Below are 22170 nucleotides of genomic sequence, written 5' to 3'. Positions count from 1 at the left end.
CGTCCTCATCGCTCCCATGTGTGACTGGTCGGCCGGCTCCAAAACATGTCTTTGCATATTTATCACGCGACGAGATCTACAAGGCATGTTCTTCCTGGCATAAATGTGATAAACTGGGCAGTGGCTGAACCTTCAGTCGACTTAGACGAGCAAGCCTTGACGATTAATGGTAATTTACTCTCTGGTTGAAGTATGCTGTTACTGGCCGACGCACGCTGGTCTGAACAGTAAACAATTAATTATTTGCAAACAATCAGTTCATAATGGCACATTCCATTTTAACCTACAGGGGCAGCTAGGATTGTGCGATTGTGTAAGGTCCCGCGTAAGGTACATGTTGCTCTTTTATGCTGTAAAGTTTCCCCACCATTTAAAATACTATGGTTGTATGTTACAGTCTTCATGATTAATTTGGAGATATAGTCAATGATACTTTTCTCATTAAGCGACACACTGAATCGTACACCAACTAATATGGTCCTTGCTAATTTACATAGTAAAGGTCACGGGTCACATTGTTGTGAGGCTCTGCATTGTTTCAAGTCGAGTGTGTAAACAGCGTGATGTTCGAATGGATTTTGACTGCTGCACTAATTCCGAGCCGGAAAGGTTGCCGACTGAATGTAGGACGTCCATTACCCCAATTATTTAATGACAGGACTACATGGAAAGCAACGGAATACTGGATATCTCCGACGAATTTGATGTCTGTTACCACGGTCCTTTGTGGAGTGACACTGACAGTGCTGTTCCCGATCTCGACAATGATGTCAGCGACTGTGATTGTAGCGTGAACATGACTAAGACTATGAGTCCTTGAAACTTTCAGAGACCAACCTGAGGTGTCCCCGAATCTTTCAAGGACTATCCTAATGTGGCCTTGAATCTTTCAAAAACCGCCATTGCAAGACGAGTCTTTGAAACATTCAAGGACCACCCTGATGTGTCGTTAGATCTTTTAGAGACCACTCTGATGTGACCTTGAAACTTCCAGGGACCACCCGGATGAGTCCTTGAAACTTTCAGGGACCAACCTGAGGTGCCCCTGAATTTTTCAAGGACTATCCTAATGTGACCTGGAAACTTTCAGGGACCACCCAGATGAGTCCTTGAAACTTTTGGGGACCACCCTGATGTGTCCCTTAATCTTTTTAAGGGACCACTTAGATATGACCCCTAAACATTTTTAAGGACTGGCCTAGAGAGGCGCTTTGAAATAGTAAAGAACCAATCAGATTGATCCCGAAACCTTCAAATGCATCCAGGTCCTCTAAACAATACAGCAATCATCAAATTTTGACCTTTAATCTTGACATTTTCAAGAATGTGTATCAATGAGATGAATGATCCTTAAAAAATTGTCAAAAAGGATAAATTTACAATTTTTGAAAAGCAGATGGCTTTAAATACTACAATTTTTTAAATACTACTTTAACATTTAATTCAATAGTTACAGTTTGATGTTTTCACTAGAAAAATTGATAATTACTAAATGCTTTGAGTAAACCCTCTCTTAGAGAGCACATTCTGTGACTTTTACTGTTCATCTTATAATCACAAAATAGTTCCAATTGTGTTATTGGCTTAGTTGATTCTGGCATAGACCCTCCAAATGATTCTAAACGTGAAATGAGGTTATTGAAAAATTATTTCAAATAGGTTTCAATACCACAGGGAAATAAAAATCCTGATAAATACTGCAATATCATAGCAATGTCTTACTTTAATTAATGAACTTCTTTTGAACCATGCTTTTGTAATATTTCCCTGTTGTAATGAAAGAGATCTATCTATGAATATTTCATTTCATTCCATTTACATGATTTATACTGATTATAGGCTAGACAGAATTCATTGCGGCCTAACCTTGTAAACCCGCATGGTATGCAATATATGGGGAACACAAAAGACCGAACTCAATAAAAGGAGTGACCATTTACATACACAATAGCCCTGTACATAATGGTAGGTCTGTGTTGCTGAATGGTGTCAAACCACCTACAGGCACAGCCGTGGCCAGTCTCAAAAGAACACAATGGTAAGCTAAAAGTCCTGAAGTTCAGAATCAACTAAAGTCTAAGTAAATGTATGAGAAAAATTCTTCCTAGTTGAAACATTTGATTATTTGACTTAAATCCTTTTCATTTCTATTGCCGTAACCTAACTATCCTACAAAAGATATTATTCTAACTACTATGTAAGTCCTTGTTAAGGTCACGCACAAACAAGCACCCTAGTTGAATTTCTAGGACCAGCTCTGCTTAACAACCAAACACACAATTGTTTGGCTGATAAGGAATACCTGGGAATGATTAAATGTTAGCACCATATACTTGTCAGCATAGTCCAGTTAAAATAAAATACCAGCAGTAACATTTGTCAAACAGAATGGGTTTTCTTTACTGTCTGATTTGAGAGTGCCAGTTTAAGTTTGATCTATGGAGTCTTGCGGAGGTGTTAGTAAAACATTTACCTTTATGCACATCTAGACTGGTAAGAGCTACTGAAAATCTATACCAATTCTCATGTACTGAAAGCACCAAATGCCTTTAAAAATGGCTGACATTCATCGAATAGAAGGCAGAAAGAAGGAAGAAATATTAGTTTTTAATTTAAGTCTGCATAATATGCCCGAAGTATTTGAAATTTAAGTGGTCAAGTTGAGTCTGAGTAAGGTATTCTACTATTACCCATCAAGACTGTCCCCTACACTGCCATACAAGACTGTCCCCTACACTGCCATACAAGACTGTCCCCTACACTGCCATACAAGACTGTCCCCTACACTGCCATACAAGACTGTCCCCTACACTGCCATACAAGACTGTCCCCTATGCTGCCATACAAGACTGTCCCCTACACTGCCATACAAGACTGTCCCCTATGCTGCCATACAAGACTGTCCCCTATGCTGCCATACAAGACTGTCCCCTCTACTGCCATACAAGACTGTCCCCTACACTGCCATACAAGACTGTCCCCTATGCTGCCATACAAGACTGTCCCCTATGCTGCCATACAAGACTGTCCCCTATACTGCCATACAAGACCATACAAGACTGTCCCCTATGCTGCCATACAAGACTGTCCCCTATGCTGCCATACAAGACTGTCCCCTATACTGCCATACAAGACTGTCCCCTATGCTGCCATACAAGACTGTCCCCTATGCTGCCATACAAGACTGTCCCCTACACTGCCATACAAGACTGACCCCCATATTGCCATACAAGACTGTCCCCTATGCTGCCATACAAGACTGTCCCCTACACTGCCATACAAGACTGTCCCCTATGCTGCCATACAAGACTGTCCCCTATATTGCCATACAAGACTGTCCCCTATATTGCCATACAAGACTGTCCCCTATACTGCCATACCAATCTGATTAAAATCAGATGTAGAGTACGGCGACATCTTCTTATGTGTAGGCGGTATTCTCTCGCTGTCGCCTCTCACTACAGGCGACAGCGAGAGAATACCGCGTACGCATAAGAAGACGTCGCCGTACTCTACATATGATTTTAATCAGATTGACTGCCATACAAGACTGTCCCCTACACTGCCATACACTATCTTATTTCTATTAACACATCAGATTATTCATCTTTGCCAGTCGTTGTTCAATGTTTCAGATCTCCAGAAATCTACTTTTAAAATTCATCTATTCAGAAATGCTCTTTTTTCATAAATTTTTTTTATCCACAATTATTACGGTAGAATTCTTCTATAACTACTATTCCTCATAGTGACATTATCAACAATTTTGCACATGGTCAAATAAGTATACTACTCATTGCTGGAAGTATTAAGATCATTTTGAAATAAAAGACAAGCAGTTCACTACTGCTACAGATCTGATTCATGACAGACAAATTGATCCAGCACTGTGATCTCAGTGACATGCTGGTCATTCCTCTCATTCATAAAATTAACTGATACAGCTTTTGTAAATATCTAGTTACTGATTGACATATCATGTTATTTACACATAAAATCTCAATGACACGGTGATCATATGTCTCTGCTGATACAGGTGATCATAAGTCTCTGCTGATACTTGTTCACCGTTCACAAATACAGTATTAGACAATTCTGACCTGTTCCTTGCCAAAACTATAAAGTCAATTTCTGTTTGAAAATAAGCAGTTTTGAAACCAAGTGTAACACCTCACTTCACTACTTTCTTATTTGGTATATGTGCTGTGTAAAAATTCAGATCTTCATGGCCCTACTTCTACTCTCTTTCTAACATTTGAGTTGTCTTTTGAGTTGTCTTACTGTTTTGCAGATTCCTTTAATTCAACAACCTTAACATTGGATTTTCTGATATTTCATTTGACTCTCAATTTAATGATATATGCTGTATCTGTACAACATGGATTTAGTTATTTTGAATTGATAGTCTTCTAACCATTGGAAGTTAAACCTACAAAGAAGAGAATATATGCTAGAAATATTAAGAGACATATAACCATCGTGTCATTGAGATTTTACGTGTAAATAACATGATATGTAAGAAGTCATATGGTGAGGCTGATTTCTCTATGATCTCTCCTAATACCATGTAATATGTGAATTTGAAAATGGTATACTGCCACTGTCACGCTATCTCAGACTGGTCTGCTTGGATATTTGCCATCTTTAACACCATCTTACAACCAGTAAAAGGTACACAACTGGTCTTACAAGGTCTTGTGTTTGATGAACCCTCAACTTTTTATGATTATGTAGTGTGATAATACCAATTCAAAGTTATCCTGTACAAAATACTGTACATTATTATACACCTACTGCCGTAACCTATGGGAGTTTGACCGTCCAATAACTTTCCGTATTTTGTATAGTACGCGGAGTCAAGAATACGGGAGACGCGCGACGCGCAATTTTCAGGGGTTTGTAGCAATTTTATTTCAACAATCGCGCGCGTTCCACTCATATCGCGCGTGCCGCATCCTTCAAAATTTACCATAGAATTAGTTTATACGGACGATTAATGGAGGGAGGTGTATAATAATAGGGTTATACACAAAATACGGCCCTGTATGGACTCAGGCTCAGTGGGCTTCGGCTCGTCCAATACGTCACTCACTGAGCCCTCGTCCATAATACAGGGCCGTATTTTGTGAATAACCCTATAGTATAGTACCCTGGTGTATGGCTACAGTACTTACACAGAGTTATCAAAACTGTCTTCATAGATAAGGTGTCTGATTAAAGTTGAGATCATGATGGTCAGCAATATGGCCATAAGAGGGCCATGATGGTCAGATGCCATTTAAACTCATGTGATATGTGCCATTATGGACCATTGAGGCATGAAATAATCTTCATTTTTCTGTTTTCCAAATAACTGTTGCTGTTACTATTTTAGCATAACTGTGATGTTTCTGGATGGTGACTGAATGTGAAAGATCATGGAGTGTAGCGGTAGACAAATGCTTTGTAGATCATATCATCTTATAGTATAAAACTTTAATTTTGTGAAGACCTAGCTTCAATCAGTCAAAAAGAACTGAACAAGAACTGAAATAAAGAGTTTTAGGTAAGAGGCTAGTTCACTGGATGGCATTAACAGAGAGAAACCAAGCATGAATGTAAATGTGTGAGTTTATGTCTTGATCAAAGTGGTCATGTAACGGTAGTCTGCTGTGCATGTGCCTTTCATTCACATCTCCTGAGCCTCATTACACTACATTGGAATGCAGAAAGAGCTGAGCTTCTTTTACTTGTCTCTAAATATAATTACATGTAATCTCGACCAAAACCTCAAATGGGTCAACTCTATTAAATCACAAGGAATTTCACAAGTCATGTAATGTTAAAATAACCTAAAATGAAAAGTTAATTGCAAATAGTAATGGCGTGACCATTGATACAGCATGTACCTATACAATTTTTTGTTAGCTATTATTAAACTTCTTGCCAAACAAAAAATGGAGGCATGGTCTAAAATTATCTCAGTTGAAGATTGACAGGGCATGGAACTACACACACAATGGGCAAATTGGTATCTTGGCTATCCATCGAAGTTAGGTTAAAAATTTTGAAAAATTCAATCTTGACTTTTCAGTCATATCAGGGATTGACCACAACAACAAACTATGTTAATCATACACCCTCAACTGCTATATAGTACTGTAACACCTTATTATGAAGATCTCAGCTTTGGAATTGTGTTCAGGTATTGTGACTGAAGTTCACATTCTGTGTAAATCATCACAAGGAAGAGTTATCATCATTGTATACAATTTAACAAAGATATGGAAGGTTTAGGAGTGCCACTGACAGGGCATACAGCTTGGTAAATAACTGACAAATTGGTAAAGAATGAGTGATGTTAGTGCTAACACAGGGGAATTTTGGGTTGATGAAAGCTGTAGAATGTGGATCAGTGACAGTGATAGTGCACAACATTGTTATTGGTAAAAGCAACAACGTTGCCAAAAATAGTGATGGCAAAATCTTTTGCTGTTTAGCTCAGAGCACTGGCACTCGGGTCACTGTATGTATGGCCCTGTGACTGCAATCCAATAGATGGAGTGACTGTGCTTCAACTGTTATTATTATTATTAGACTTTATTTAAACTCGATAAACTGTGTATTTCTGCACAAACATGCTTTGTTAGAACAAACATGGTTCGTAAAGTGGTCTTGAACAAAACATGTTGATTGGTGAAAGTCAAATTGATAATTCAGAAATGAAAAAAAGCAACGTATAGTATACCTCTAGACGTAAAAAAGTCCTTTTTACGTCCATGGTATACCATGGTACAACGGAAAGGGTTCCCTAAGGCCCCCCGCCCTTTTTTTTTCCTCAGGTAGGATATACAACACTTTTAAGTATGCTAACTCTAAAATTAACCCTAACCCTAAACCCATCCAAAATTTGTGTTTAAATTGATGTGTTAGTGCTTCTTGGAAGGAAAGTCCGTCATTAAAGTGATTTCGAGGGGTTGGGGCCTAAAAGAACTGGCCGATAGTACTGACAGGGATAGCTCTGCTTGGCAAGGCTGTGTTACCGGCGTGTGGTGGGATGCCGTATAACGCCGGTAACACACAGCCTTGCCATGCAGAGCTACAACAGCTGCCTAGTGCGTCCAAGAAGCCAGTACGTCGGAGTTCCGAGTCATCGCGAATCGCACAGAGCGAGACGGCGGAGACGAAGTGTACACCAGTCATTTGTGGTTAGCTTCACGGCGTAGAACCACTGTAACTCAGAAAATGGGTTACAGGGGCCTTCTATGTATTCTCAACCACAAGAGTCTGTGGTTTACAGGTAGCACGTTCAACTTCAGCTAATGCCGCCTACAAACTTCGACTACGCCGTACACGCATATCTAGACTATCAACGACCTGACTACACTGCGGCATATTATACTATATTGCGCTGCAGCCAATAGGACTAAAATACACGTTAGACTTTACTTACCAATATATTATTGAAAGAAAGTGAAGACAAAGCAATATAAAGTCAAGTACGAGTACAATCACGGCTAAAACGGTCAGAAATATAGCCAAAGCATCGTCCATAGCCATCAGTGCCATCTCGATGAAGTACTACTACGCTGTCGATGGGAGTGGGAGTGCCAAAGGTTATACATTCAATACACAGCAGCTACATGGATATCGAACGTACGGAGCGAAGCGTACACTTCTCGGCGGTGATGAGATAAGAGCACATTTGAATGGTGATGTTACTAATAGTTAAGAAGCTTGTACCCCTGACGGTTCAGTCAATCTGCAACGGTCATAATCCAGACATACTTGTACGATTTATAGCGATTGACGATTATTACTAGTTCTGTTGGCAGCGCACGGTAGTCTTTCAGCAGAGTGACGTCATAGGACAGACTCAGTGCCCGGAACTATTTTACTTTCGTGTCACACAACGCCCTCTTGACCTACACAGCACGGACCTGATCCGCGCCGCCGTGGATGAAACAAAATTATCCATCACTTCAATACGTGAACAAATTTTAGCTTCAAAGGAGACGCTGATAATTTTCTGAGGTACCTTGTTTATAAAATAATGGTACAAGGGTATCTACGTTCGTTAGAAAATGGGACTATGTGCCGCCGATCACCCTGATCACGACCGTCGACCTCATCACCAGCGCACCATATCTGTAATATGACCCCAATGTTCGACCTCATCTCAGGAATCTCAGTGTATGTACTCAACGTGACAGTCAAGTCACCAATTATAAACTTACACAAAGAATGTTCTGAAACTTAACATTCCCTTGACCAATTTTGAAACTAGGAGCTATTGCAAAAAGTATAATAAAAGAAGTCCGACAAAAGTAAGAAAATTAACGACCATAGAGATGATTAAAAATTCGATAGCTGGAATAATCAGAAGGGCAGAGGCTTTGTTCATAGAGTTCCACTTAGATTTACCGAAGATAAATTGAAACGAGTGTGCTGATTGGTTCCGTTAAATTTACTGCCGCCAGTACTGGCGGTGACACATTCTGGAGGCACTCTGATGTCATTATGACAGCGTGACCCAAAATAAGTTCATTACGACATAACAGCGATGAGTCACATCTGTTTCTAAGCTAGAACACGGATATGAGGTAAGTAGAGATAATGCAGGGTATAACTTATAAAGCAGACGAAAAAATGTGATCAAAACGCCATTGTCAAGCACTCCATTCGTTCACAAGTTTGCCGCGATGATGAACCAGAGAAAGTAAAAAACCCTGAAATACATTAACACATCGAAAAAAAGTTCGTACCCGTCATTAGTATTTGTCTGTGTGGGTATACGTGTGGGCATAGTTTACTCATAGCAGACTCCGGTAAAAATAGTCTGCAGCCCCCCTCCCCCCGGGGGGCGGCACAGGTTTAAACTGCAACAATTGTAGCCAGGTCCCAAGGGCCGTGCGTCGGCTTTTCCTGACGTGTTGGCTGTGTAGCGCCATGTCAAAAGCTGGCGCACGACCCGTTGGTAGCCCTGCGTACCGTACTATGTGTTTCGGGCGTTACACGGCCCCCACCGTGTAACGCCCGAAACACGCAGCACGGTACGCAGGGCTAGGCCCGTGGGCTACAATTTCATTGCAGCTAGACGCAGTTACTACCGCCTGTACCTGATGTCTGATCTATCACAGTCAACATTGAACCTCATCGTCATTGCTTTTTTCCTTGATGGTCATTGGGTCAATAAATAAAAAAAAAGCAAAAATGCAACATTGACGACACAGGCCGAACAAAATTTTATGAAAGTTCCTCTGTATTAAAAGACGAGTTATTAATTTTTTTATACGAATCAGAGCAAATAAATTTACATTGAAAGCTAAATTAACATATGACAGGAGGTAAACCAGCAAAATACTGTATACTGTTTTTGAAAAATTTATGGTGGAATTTTTTCACTTTTTGATTTTTATGTACCTCTAATTACCTTAAAAGTACGTCCAGTAAAATAAAATACAGAATAAGTATGATATAATTTCTTACTGTAGCACAACATTGTATGGTGAATATTCAAGATGCCTAGATTCCTAGCAACAGACTATCTCAGGGACGTAAGTATCACATTGTTGTCAGAACTTCATGTATAAAGTGCGACATTTTATTTCTTAAATGCAAGTGAAGATATAATATATTGTTCAATTTCACTTTTCATTTTTCTCTTACATTCACAATGATCAACAAAGGGATGGTGATGTAAAATATGCGAAACCCTGTCTTGCTTTACTTTGTTTGTCTTCGGTGAAATTTCACCCACTTGTTCAGTGTATCTTTTTCATGCGTTCATCTGAAGGCATGGTCACCTGTTGCATCAGTGATGCTCCATAACTTGTTGTGACAGCTCATGTGGAAAAACTGCCATTATATTTTGTCTAGTCTATGCTGGAGTTAAAAAAATACTGACATCACAGTAACAAGAAATTGTTGTGTAGAGATATTCTCAGGGAAAAGGCGTTTGGTCTGGGAAGCCCCAAATTAGATGTGCCAATAGTTGTTAAATATTTGCATAATAGGATATTAATGTGCTATTTGACAGACAAAATCTACTGGTTGAGCTTTGCTTGCATGTTGTGATTCTGATATTTGTTGGGCCTACCCAAATAATAGAGACCAAAGTGGGTACTGTATAAGGGCTACATTGATGTAGATGGCTAGCTCTTTTTCCCTAATAGCATACCAGACTTTCAAGAAGCATACCTTGAAAATTGAAATCAATGTGCTTTGCCCATTTGCCATTTCTGATACAGCTATAATGAAAGCATCAACTAAACTTGGATGTGCTTGTCACAAACTATGATTGGTATTGTTATTTTGCATCACTGTTCAGAGTTCATAGTGGTTATGTGATACATGCAGAACGTTGCATGCACAAAGGAACGGACCCGAGACAAAAGCATGCACAAAAAAGAGAATATAGAAATTAAGTTTAACTTAAAAAATTTCAACTTTAGAGTGATGAAAGAATTTTATGTAGTTATAAAGTATGAAAAGAAATGCACCAAACAATTATACTCAAACAGAATGTACGATCAATTGAGCACTTACTATTGCCACCCATCTTTGTGTTCTGATTATAAATTGAGAAAGCAATGGAGTTGTATTTTTATGATGAGCACAGTTACACAGTGAGGACATGCACATCCACTGTTCTATATACCGATGACAGACAAATTTTCAAGTAGCTAGCTGTTAAATATCATTGCTGTTTTAGGATATTATTGCTCATAGAAATAAATGTTCTTCACCAAAGATGAGGAGTATTTCCATATGATACCTCAAAAATGTAAGTCAAAGTTAACACTAGCTTTTCCCAGTATGGTTGTTAATTATCAGAATGTATCTACCAACCATATTTTACAATTTTTGTTTGTTTCTTTTGTCCATTTTAAATTTTTTAACAAATTTCCTGTAGGCTGTGAAGATACGACAGGCACTTATGAATCGTATGTTGATGGTACTACCAGCTCATTTAGAATGCACAGAGACTTATCCACATAGATGTGTCAATGACAGTCTTTATAGAACACCATGGAAGAGAGGTAAGAAGAACAGTAATATTGAGTCAAGTAAATTAATTTTCAGTGTTGATACTTGCAACTTTACATGAAAGCATGTTTATTTAGTGTCATTTTGAATTACATATGGAATGTTAGTAAAAATGAAATGAATGGAATAGAAGACTATAGTTTACCATCTTGATACCAAAGGTAACTTGATACATATACTTTGAGAATCATGTTTCCAGATTCTCAATGTCTAACACATTTCTTTCAACCTACATTTGGAAGTAGGATCAGAAGGCTCATGTGATCAAAACAGAAGGCTGGGGTTTATCGTGCAGCAAACCAGATACAATTGCTGCCAGTTTTCAGTATTAAATCATCTAATTTCTCCTTTCAGTGAATTTGTTTGAAAGAAGACAGATTGCTAAAAATTTCTGTAGTGATGAGAAAAGTGTTTCTTTGAATGTCATAATCCGTTTATCTTTGATCAATAAATGACATGTGACAGTATTAGTGCTGATTGACTCAAAAATGGTTACTTATTAAATTGAAATAAATAGAGAAATATTTGACAGAGGTATTTTTGCATAAATCAGAATCACACATTAATATTTTTTGATGTCATAACTTTCAGGGATCAAACAAACAAGCATTGATGTTTTCTTTGTAGCTCAAAATATAGATAAAGTAGTCCAGTTTAATGAAGCAGATATTGCAGAAGATCTCAACAAACTTTGCTGTCAAGATTTTACAGGGGTAATCCAAAGTTGTAACTCATTTACAAGGTAAGCAATATTGATCACTGAGTCTCAAAGTATAGTAAAAGATAAGCAATATTGGTCACTGAGTCTCAAAGTTTAGTAAAAGATAAGTAATATTCCGAACATTTCCATCTTGAAATAAATATTGAAATTGTGAAGCAATTTGCATTCTTGAATCATGTACTCTGTCAGTAATGTTTTGTTTGCTATACTGATACTGGAAGTTGTTAAACTATGTCAACACTCAAAACTGCACCGTAGTAAATTATCCATAAAATTCATGGTTAAAAAATATTTACTGTTTGGTAGTCTTTGAAGCCATCACAGAATAAACAAAGTCTTTCTTCAATGATGGTCCTGTCCCTGCCATGATATTCTCTGTTTATTTATTGGAGGCACAGAATGCCAAAACCTGTTGTTTTTTGAAAGTAACCTGTACCTTAAAAACTGTTAAACATTCACTGAAATGAATATAATTATACAGCAGTCTTCTAGATCTTAAAGATTAGAGTGTCATAGATTATTTGTCTTTGATGTTGCTAGAAAACCATGCATGAAATCAATTTATCAAGGACTGATTTACAGCATCTATTATAGAACAATCATCTTTCATTTTGACATCAATTACATAAACAGAGTTCAAGAGATAATTTTACATGTTTTTAAATGGTTCACATTTTCAGAGATATCCAAGCATTAGAGGAAGAAGATATTTTGGAAATTATACCAAGCTCAAACCCAGATTCTCCAAGACTTAGTAGCCATCAGTTACAAGAAATACAACAGCAAACTCAACAACTATCAACCCAAGAATTGCTTCCTTTCAAAGAAGTGTTTGACAAGAGAGATGTGTCAGTATTCATGAAAACTCTTGAATATGGTAAGAGATATCAAGAATAAGTTGGAAACAAAGATTTTAATTTGTAGAATATATCTGTTGATTTGCAGGCTGTAGCAATTAAGGCTTCTAAGTGTGGAAATCAGTTGATGGACTGTTTCCTTCAAGGTCTTAGGACAAAGATGAACTATTCATGTAGGCACAAAGAATGTGATGAAAATCAAGTATTGAAATCCATACAAGACTGGATATTGTCTAACTCTTCCGTTGAAAAACATTTTTTGAAATAACTATATTCAAACTACTAAATAGTATTGATTTGATTAGTGTCACCAATTTGTATTTTGTAAGATTCCAAATGAATATCAGATGTAATACAAATTCATTTGGAGTCTACAACATTGTCTTACAAATGAATATCAGTTGTAATGCCAATTCATTTGGAGTCTACAAAATTGTCTGACAAATTGATATCAGTTGTAATACCAATTCATTTGGAGTCTACAAAATTGTCTTACAAATGAATATCAGTTGTAATGCCAATTCATTTGGAGTCTACAAAATTGTCTTACAAATGAATATCAGATGTCATACCAATTCATTTGGAGTCTACAAAATTGTCTTACAAATTGATATCAGTTGTAATACCAATTCATTTGGATTCTACAAAATTGTCTTACAAATGAATATCAGATGTAATACCAATTCATTTGAAGTCTACAAAATTGTCTTACAAGTTGATATCAGTTGTAATACCAATTCATTTGGAGTCTACAAAATTGTCTTACAAATGAATATCAGTTGTAATACCAATTCATTTGGAGTCTACAAAATTGTCTTACAAATGAATATTAGATGTATTACCAATTCATTTGGAGTCTACAAAATTGTTTTACAAATTGATATCAGTTGTAATACCAATTCATTTGGAGTCTACAAAATTGTCTGACAAATTGATATCAGTTGTTATACCAATTCATTTGGAGTCTACAAAATTGTCTTACAAATGAATATCAGATGTAATACCAATTCATTTGGAGTCTACAAAATTGTCCTACAAATTGATATCAGTTGTAATACCAATTCATTTGGAGTCTACAAAATTGTCTTACAAATTGATATCAGTTGTAATACCAATTCATTTGGAGTCTACAAAATTGTCTTACAAATTGATATCAGTTGTAATACCAATTCATTTGGAGTCTACAAAATTGTCTTACAAATGAATATCAGATGTAATACCAATTCATTTGGAGTCTACAAAATTGTCTTACAAATTGATATCAGTTGTAATACCAATTCATTTGGAGTCTTCAAAATTGTCTCACAAATTGATGACACTAATCAAATTAATAACATTTAGTATTTTGAATATAATTGTTTCAAAAATGTTTTTCAGTAGAAGAGTTCATATCACTTTAAAAAGTGTGATTGGACACAATACTGGACTGTAGGAACTATAGGTACAGAGCTGGAAAACTGGCATCTTACACAACATTTGATAATTTGAAACTATACAATTTTGTAAATTTAAAAGAATAACAGCAAATATGAGAGTCTATATTTTCCCTGAAAGCACACCTGTTTGTATTTCTCTATATATCATTTTACAATAACATTTGTTTATTTACTTCATAGGAGGAATGTTGTTCTTTGAAGAACTGATAGAAGATATAAATATGAGACAATACCTACATAATATTCCAACATTGTCACAACTGTGTGAAAGATTACCAGCGCAGACTGTGTGTGATCCATTGGTTGACAAAGATGGAAAACCATTTAAAGAGAAAGAAGTGTTCAGGTGGTGTCAAAATTCAGTGATGATATCAATCTTGACCTTTGTGAAGATAATTTACATCTATTAGGCAAAAAAAATAATAGGTTTGTTTCTGGTCATTGACATGTGGCAAAAATTATGTGACGATGTGATTTTTTTTCAATTTTTGTATTTTTGGTGGAATTTGATATATTTTTCCCTTTTTAGTCCCACGGACACCGTCCGGGGGGACTTATAGGTTTGGTCATGTCCGTGCGTGCGTCCGTGCGTGCGTGCGTGCGTGCGTGTGTGCGTGCGTCCGTCCGTTCACGCAGATATCTCAGAGATGCAAGGAGCGATTTCATTCAAACTTGGTACAAGGATTACTTCATATGTCATACAGATGCACGTCGATTTGTTTTGTGATACGATCCAATATGGCCGCCAGGCGGCCATTTTATTACGATTTTTTCATGTACAAAGCCATAACTCAGACATGTTTCAACTGAATTTATTCAAAGTTGGTACAAGGACATTGACCAATGTCATAGATATGCACGTCACTTTGTTTTGTGATACGATCCAATATGGCCGCCAGGCGGCCATTTTATTACGATTTTTTCATGTACAGAGCCATAAGTCAGACATGTTTCAACCGATTTTTTTCAAAGTTGGTACAAGGATATTGACCACTGTAATAGATATGCATGTCAATTTGTTTTGTGATACGATCCAATATGGCTGCCGTGTGGCCATTTTGTTACAATTTTTTCATGTACAGAGCCATAACTCAAACATATCTCAACCGATTTTATTCAAAGTTGGTACAAGGACATTGACCTATGTGATACATATGCACGTCAATTTGTTTTGTGATACGATCCAATATGGCCGCTAGGCAGCCATTTTATTATGATTTTGTCATGTACAGAGCCATAACTCAGACATGTTTCAACCGATTTTTTCAAAGTTGGTACAAGGATATTGACCAATGTCATAGATATGCATGTCAATTTGTTTTGTGATATGATCCAATATGGCTGCCGTGTGGCCATTTTGTTACGATTTTTTCATGTACAGAGCCACAATACTCGGGCATATCTCAACCAATTTTATTCAAAGTTGTACAATGACATTAACCTATGTCATACATATGTACGTCAATTTGTTTCATGATATGATCCACATGGCTGCATGGCAGCCATTTTGTTACAATTTGTTCACGTCCTTTGGACACGTACGATTTTATTCACCAATTTTATTCAAACTTAGTGCAAGGACATTGACCTATGTCATACATATATATATGCACATTGATTTGTTTTGTGATACAATCCAATATGGCCGCCGTGTGGCCATTTTTTTTCCGATTTTTTCATGTCCGGAACCATAACTCAGACATGTATCCAGCGAATTTATTCAAAGTTGGTACAAGGACATTGACTTATTTATACATATGTATGTCGATTGGTTTCACAAGGTGGTCAAATATGGCCACATGATGGCAATTTTGTTATGGTTGTTTCATGTCGAGAGCCATAACTCTGGCAAGTCTCAACTGATCCTATTCAAAGTTGGTACATGGACATTGACTTATGTAATACATATACGGTACATGTTGATTTTTTAAACAGTAAGATCAAATATCGCTGCATGGCGGTGATTTTGTTACAATTTTCTCTAATGTACAGAGCCATAACTCAGACATATTTCCACCAGTATCATTCAAAGTTGGTACAAGGACATTGACCTATTTCATACATATGCTCGTCAATTTGTTTCACGTCATGTACCAGTAACATGTCAATTATTGAAGTTTTGTAAGTAGGCTGATATGTCAAGAAATACTGCACCAAATTTCATGAAACTTTGCACAGATGTTAAGCTCACATTGCTTTAACATTGAAAAAGACATTTATCGTATAGTGTCATTTTAATTAATTTGTAATTGCATATGTAATGAACTTTCCTAATTAGAGTGATATAGCCACAAATTAATACAACGTCAAATTTGATGAAACTTGATACAGATGTTGATCTCATAGTTTGTTGTAAATACTGCATCAAACTTCATGAAATATGGTACCAGTGATAATCTATTAAGTATTAGGATTGTATGCAAAAATTTTTTGCAACACCCTGTTGATTAATTCCTAGTTGACTCATTTTATGAACTTTAGGATGGTGGCCTACATTGGTTTTATGTTTTCATCACCATGGAACTCATTCTTGGCCATTGAGTGCCATCTGTATCAAAGTATTTTTATCACAGACCTAATTAATGAAGAGGACTCTATCCTCTCTGAGGACTTGTAATCAAAGTACCCATTAACAAGTGGGGACTGTGTCATCAACGATGACTTGTTTCCATAGGGGCAAATGAAAAACAGGAAAAAAAAAGAGTTGATGTGCACACTTTGAAGTGATGCAGGCAGTGACCAGAAACAAATCAATTTTTTTGCCTAATACATGTATCATCAGAATTAAAAATATATACTATATGTAAAATATTTTTCTTAGCAACAAAACACACACTGGTTCTGAGTAATCCAGGCTGTTTAACCAATAAACCTGATTTATACAGAAAAAAAAAACCAAGAACATTTTATATTTCAGGTTAAATGAAGAACTATTGAAAAATGACAAACCTGAAGAGAAGGAACATTGTAAAGAAAGTTTTGTGAAAGCTGATATTTGTCCAAAACAGGTGAGTGAATAATATAGCAACTCTTTTATAGGTATCTTTCCCCAGATTTCTTCAACTAGAATTGTCATGAAGTTTTATGTAGCCTTGTACCAATCAAATATGTCAGGCCAACTACTAACAATATGTCTTTCCAAAATGTGAACGTCAATGAAAATGGTGTTTTTCAAAAGTTGTGGCTTCAGTAACTGACATACACTGTAAATAGCAAGTTTGAAAAGAGTATTTGTATTGTATATTTGTATCGATAGGATGGATTTCTAGATGAATCTTTGATTGGAGACAGTGCTGCAGTATCTCTCACAATGGAACAAATGCCATCCACTCAGAAGTTACAAGACATTCTTAGATTGACTCAGGAGGATGTTGACAAGGACATTTCACATTGCAGTCAAGGTAAACTTATAGAGACAGCAGTATAAGTGGGCAATGCAATGGCTAAATATCATAGATCAAAATTATGCTCAGACTGTGAAGTTTGTGATTTCTCTGTGAAAGTAATTGCAACTTATGGATAAAGAATAAATAAAAAACCCATTAAACTAAGTCTGAGGATCTCTGTTTTTCTCTATTACTGTTCCTTTATTCATGACAAACATTGTTATTGTGAATTTGAAAATGGCTTCTGATTCCACTATTATGTTTGAATTGAATTAGATTAGAGTAGTTTAAGTTTATTGGTGGTCTGAAGTTGTACAGCATTATTGTTCGTTTTAATAGTGTTGATATTGCATTATGCACTAAGAGTGCCATGGATGTGCCAAAAGTTAGTAGGGAAGTGAAAGAGAAAGAGTTTTAATGGCTCAATCACTGTAGTTTGATGATACAGTGATAATCATAATCTAGGGAAGCCATATAGTTGAGTCATAGGGTGTAGTAAATTGTTGAAACAGTCTGGTTATATCAAGACCAACTCTGTACAAAGTAACCAAGGTTTCATTTTCAAGATAACATAATCTGTTTAGGAACCAATGTCCTACTTGTATACCCTGCCTTACTGCATGCTTTCTGAGTTGTATATGGAGATTGCATGCTCATTATTACTTGAAAGTTCCATCAAAACTCCATTTCTAAATTACAACTCATTTATATCCATATTGTTAATCATAGTAATATAATATGAGTTACTAAGTTGGAACTCAGTTTTATTGATCAATTTTAATAGATTTATTTGGCAACACATAGTGTTTTTGCTAAGAGTGTGGAAGACACATAGGTAAATGGTGTTGAAACAAACCCTGTTACGATTTCTCTACTCCTCTAACATAATTGTATTGACATTTAAAGGAGGACTCTGTTAACATGTCTAGAGAACTCTGATAAATTTACTGTTTGCTAACATACTATCAGTAATGGTCTCTCTTTCATACAATAAATAATATTGATTGAAAAACATTGAGAGAGATAGTTGATCACTATCTTGTTGTTATCAATCAGGTTACTATACACCAATACATGTACCCTGCTGTTAGTGCAAATAGAAAGTATCACTAATTCTTGTTTCTATCGCCTGTCTGTAAAAAATAATGCATGTCTGCAGTAATAATGATGAATTAGAGCATCAGTTGTAGTACCCTGTAAGACTGATCAGGTTTTATTGTCATACATGGGACTATAGGCTCATATTATACCAGCCAAAGTTTTAGGAAATATAAGAATGTATAACTGATCTAATGAATTATATCAGCATGGTTTTAATGTAATCTTTGCATTGTCTATGTGTTTTGCCCTAATTTAAAGTTATTGATTCTATCACTAGATTTCAGTGTACTGGTCCAAACCTGTAATTCAGATTCAACAATGGATCAATCAACTAGATTGTCTGCAATATCTCCTGTAGAAGATGGACAGATAGATGACTTTGTACAGCTCAACAGTCAAGGTAGGAGAGTGTTATATTAGTTGTGCTTATTGCAAATAAAAACATGCTGCCATATGTTTGATCAATTATTAAAGTCAAATATTTCAAGTTATTGACATGAAATTCATATTGTCTATATGACAGCAGAGACAACAATAGCATTAGCATAGTTGCCATTGTAATTTACAGTTACTTCACTTTGTGTAACACTTAAGCCCTCACTCCTGTTGTCTGAATCTCAGCTTTGATATCAATATATTACCCTAGGTTCTTGGCACAGCTGATTCAAAGTTGAAATTTGACAAACTTTTAAGTTCATACCCCTCCACAAAAATGACCTGAGATTTTATGTGCCTTCACTGATCATACACTGTGATTAACTGATGAATGGACAAATTTCAATTCAAATGAACTGGATATTTATAACTTGTCTTTTGACTTGTCTTTAGAACTTTTCATTATATTGTCATTGTGTATTACATAAGACAGTCAATGCAACCTTGTACAATAACAAGTAAATTTCCACTGTAGTTGCTATACATAATAATTAGAGGGTTTATAAAGCAGAATGCTTTCTTTTAAGATAACGATTTGATAACTGTACATTTTCAAAAAAAATTGAAATTCAAGCTACTATGATATGATTGATATATATGGATCAAATGACAATGTAATATATGATAAATTATAACTTCTGTAGGCAAAGAAAATGACACCAATGCTGTTAGAGGACAGCTGACAGTTGTCGATTTCCATGTTGTGATGATGGTAGATTTGACCAGCTGAAAATTTAATGTCTAATGTAATTCTACAGAAATCTGGTTTTGCTTTCAAAGGCTTTGCTATAAGTCTGTTGACTTTGATGACTAAGCATCAAAAGAGAGCATTGTTCAAACATCAGAAGACCCACACATACATATGGCCTTGCACTCGTATCCTTTACTGTTAGTCTGAAAAGCTGCAAAATGCAGCTTCACAACAAAATTCAAGGTAATTGGAAATCCGTAATGGTAAACAATGAAATGTATTCATTTGAAGGTCAGTGTTGTTTTTCTTCACCAGGTTTAAATAGAAGTCCAGGGAAGACAGACAAAGTAAAGGCAGCTATACTGGAATCACCTATGGAAGATGACAACCACATCATACATCAAACTTTATCACAAATGATCAAGAAATTAGAACCATGTGAAGTTTCTCCATGCCAAACACCGTAAGTATAATTTCATCACATATCATGTATGATTTATTTTGAGTTTCTACACAGGAGTAGGTTGTCAACTTGAATTGAAAATTTGTGGACATTCATTTGAGTAACCCAGTTCAATTTATTACTTTCTACTTCACACCAGGAAAACAGGGCTTTATGAATGTAATATTAATTGTACCTCAAATCACACTACACTGGCCTTGATTGCATGTCAATATAGCTTTCAGGGGTATACCAAGTGAAGGACAGACTATTATTGGTTATAAATTTTCCCCAAGGTTATTGTAATGTTTAATTCATCGTACACAATAGTTTTAAGTTGTAGTTAAAGAAAATTTCCACTAAATGTGAAGCAATAACAAGCATTTATCAGTGATAATTGATACAAGTAATTTTGGATGAGACATGGCTGGCGCTGGTCAAAGCTTATTGTTTATGAGAAGCAGCAACTAAAACATAATTTACATGTTGGATCTTATTGTCTATGAAAATGATGGCAATCTTGCAGTTTGTCTTTCCACTCTTCAAGTTTGTCAAACATTCAATCAGTCTTTTATCTGAGTTCAGAATCTAATCAAACAGGAATGGTTAGCCATTTTGTGTTGTGTTCCTTTCACAGAACAATTCTTTCATCAAATGAGAAGAAGGAAGAAGAGAATAAACTATGGCAACAAGAGAAATATTTGAGTGAAATCACAAGGCTTACTCTTCAAGGTGAATCAGACACTAAATTTCCAAAGTTGTCAATCTACAGAAACTTAAATTTATAAACACTGTCAAGGAAAATTTGAATATGCATGTCATTGAAGCACATGTATGCTATTGTCCTAGCTATTTGATGTTGTTATCAAATGGTAGAGTAAATGTAAATTCCTAAGTGACATTATTCTTGTTTTCTTTCACGTGTTATCAACTTCTCTCTTTTATTTTCCTCTTCTCATATTGTGTTCGATCATCCATTTCCACTTTCATACAGTTTATCTCACCCATTGGTCCCAACTGAATTTGATAGTTTTGTATTTGTGTATTCAGTATAATAAAACAAACTATATCTGTATTTAGAAGATAGGTAGAGATCTGCTAGTAAAACTGGCAAATTGTAACGCTCAGGGTACCGCCCCAAAGTATCTACGTCCAGGGTACAGTTAAGTTTTGGTTCACATCTCTTATGTGTGATTAAATACCATACAATTATGTATTTGCCAGGCAAAAATGTCAAAAGGATTAAATTCAAAGTAGTCAGAGCTGATCTATCATGAGGGAAGGTTACACTTTGTAATCAAACATTATTGTTTGACTGCCTTAAACTGGGTTTGTGTTCTCTATGAAGGCTATACAAATCATTTGGTTCATGTCAATCACACGTCATATGTAGAGCATTTTTTAAATTCAACTAAATTGTAATGATTAAAGGAACATGTTTTCCTTCTGTGCATCTGATTTGACTTGTAAAAATCTATCATGGCCTTCATGAGGACACAACCTTGTGGTTTGTTTACTGATCAGGTCAAGCTAATATTGACACACACTGATAATAGAATGGGCCTTACAACATGTTTTGACCCTACAGAACCTAGCTGTACTGAAGACACAACTATTGAAGATTCAGCAATATCTGTGATCAAAGAATTAGGTCTCCAAGGAGAAGACATTGAGTGTGATTTAGAATTACAATTACCATGGGATCCACTGTCTGCCTCAACCAAAGAAATCACACATCATCGGAAATTACTAGATACACTCAGTCTGGGACAACAGGATATGGTGGAAGATAGAGAGATTTACATCAAATATGAAAGTCAACTTTTTCTCTACGGCAAGTAATGTAATTATGGAAAAGGAAGTTTAGGATCTAAGGGAAAAGGTTGGGTTTTTAGAAGTGTTCACAGTTGTATTTGCTTAATTGGTTTCAACCATTCCTGTATAGGGGTGTTGTAGCATAGCATGTGGTTGTAACAATTAAACCACAATCTACCCCATAAGGTCAATCCATAATAAAAGCCGTCACATGTCCAACATAATTCCATTCTTTTAGTTGAGACCCCCTCTCCCACT

General features: G+C 36.1%; 2 protein-coding genes across 2 annotated transcripts in view; one reads left to right on the top strand and one right to left on the bottom strand.

Annotated features, from left to right (window-relative positions):
• Positions 1–7879, bottom strand: part of LOC139138107 (ceramide glucosyltransferase-like) — a 41098-nt gene extending 33219 nt beyond the window's left edge. Inside the window, exon 1 of the mRNA XM_070706330.1 lies at positions 7433–7879. Coding sequence (XP_070562431.1) covers positions 7433–7548 — 116 coding nt within the window. The 5' untranslated portion in view covers positions 7549–7879. The remainder of the gene's footprint in view (positions 1–7432) is intronic.
• A 557-nt stretch (positions 7880–8436) lies between these two features.
• On the top strand, positions 8437–21954 carry LOC139139338 (protein shortage in chiasmata 1 ortholog-like). Its single transcript, XM_070708213.1, has 12 exons — positions 8437–8582; positions 9474–9536; positions 10895–11021; positions 11656–11770; positions 12430–12626; positions 14223–14388; positions 16960–17050; positions 17299–17443; positions 18807–18929; positions 19971–20118; positions 20735–20829; positions 21686–21954. Exons 2-12 carry the CDS (start codon positions 9501–9503, stop codon positions 21937–21939), a joined length of 1497 nt encoding a protein of 498 aa, XP_070564314.1. The 5' UTR covers positions 8437–8582; positions 9474–9500; the 3' UTR covers positions 21940–21954.
• Positions 21955–22170: the final 216 nt, after the last annotated feature.

The sequence above is a fragment of the Ptychodera flava genome, chromosome 8 (assembly GCF_041260155.1).
Source record: "Ptychodera flava strain L36383 chromosome 8, AS_Pfla_20210202, whole genome shotgun sequence".
NCBI classification, from domain to species: Eukaryota; Metazoa; Hemichordata; class Enteropneusta; family Ptychoderidae; genus Ptychodera; species Ptychodera flava.
This window is presented reverse-complemented; position numbering and strand designations above follow the sequence as displayed.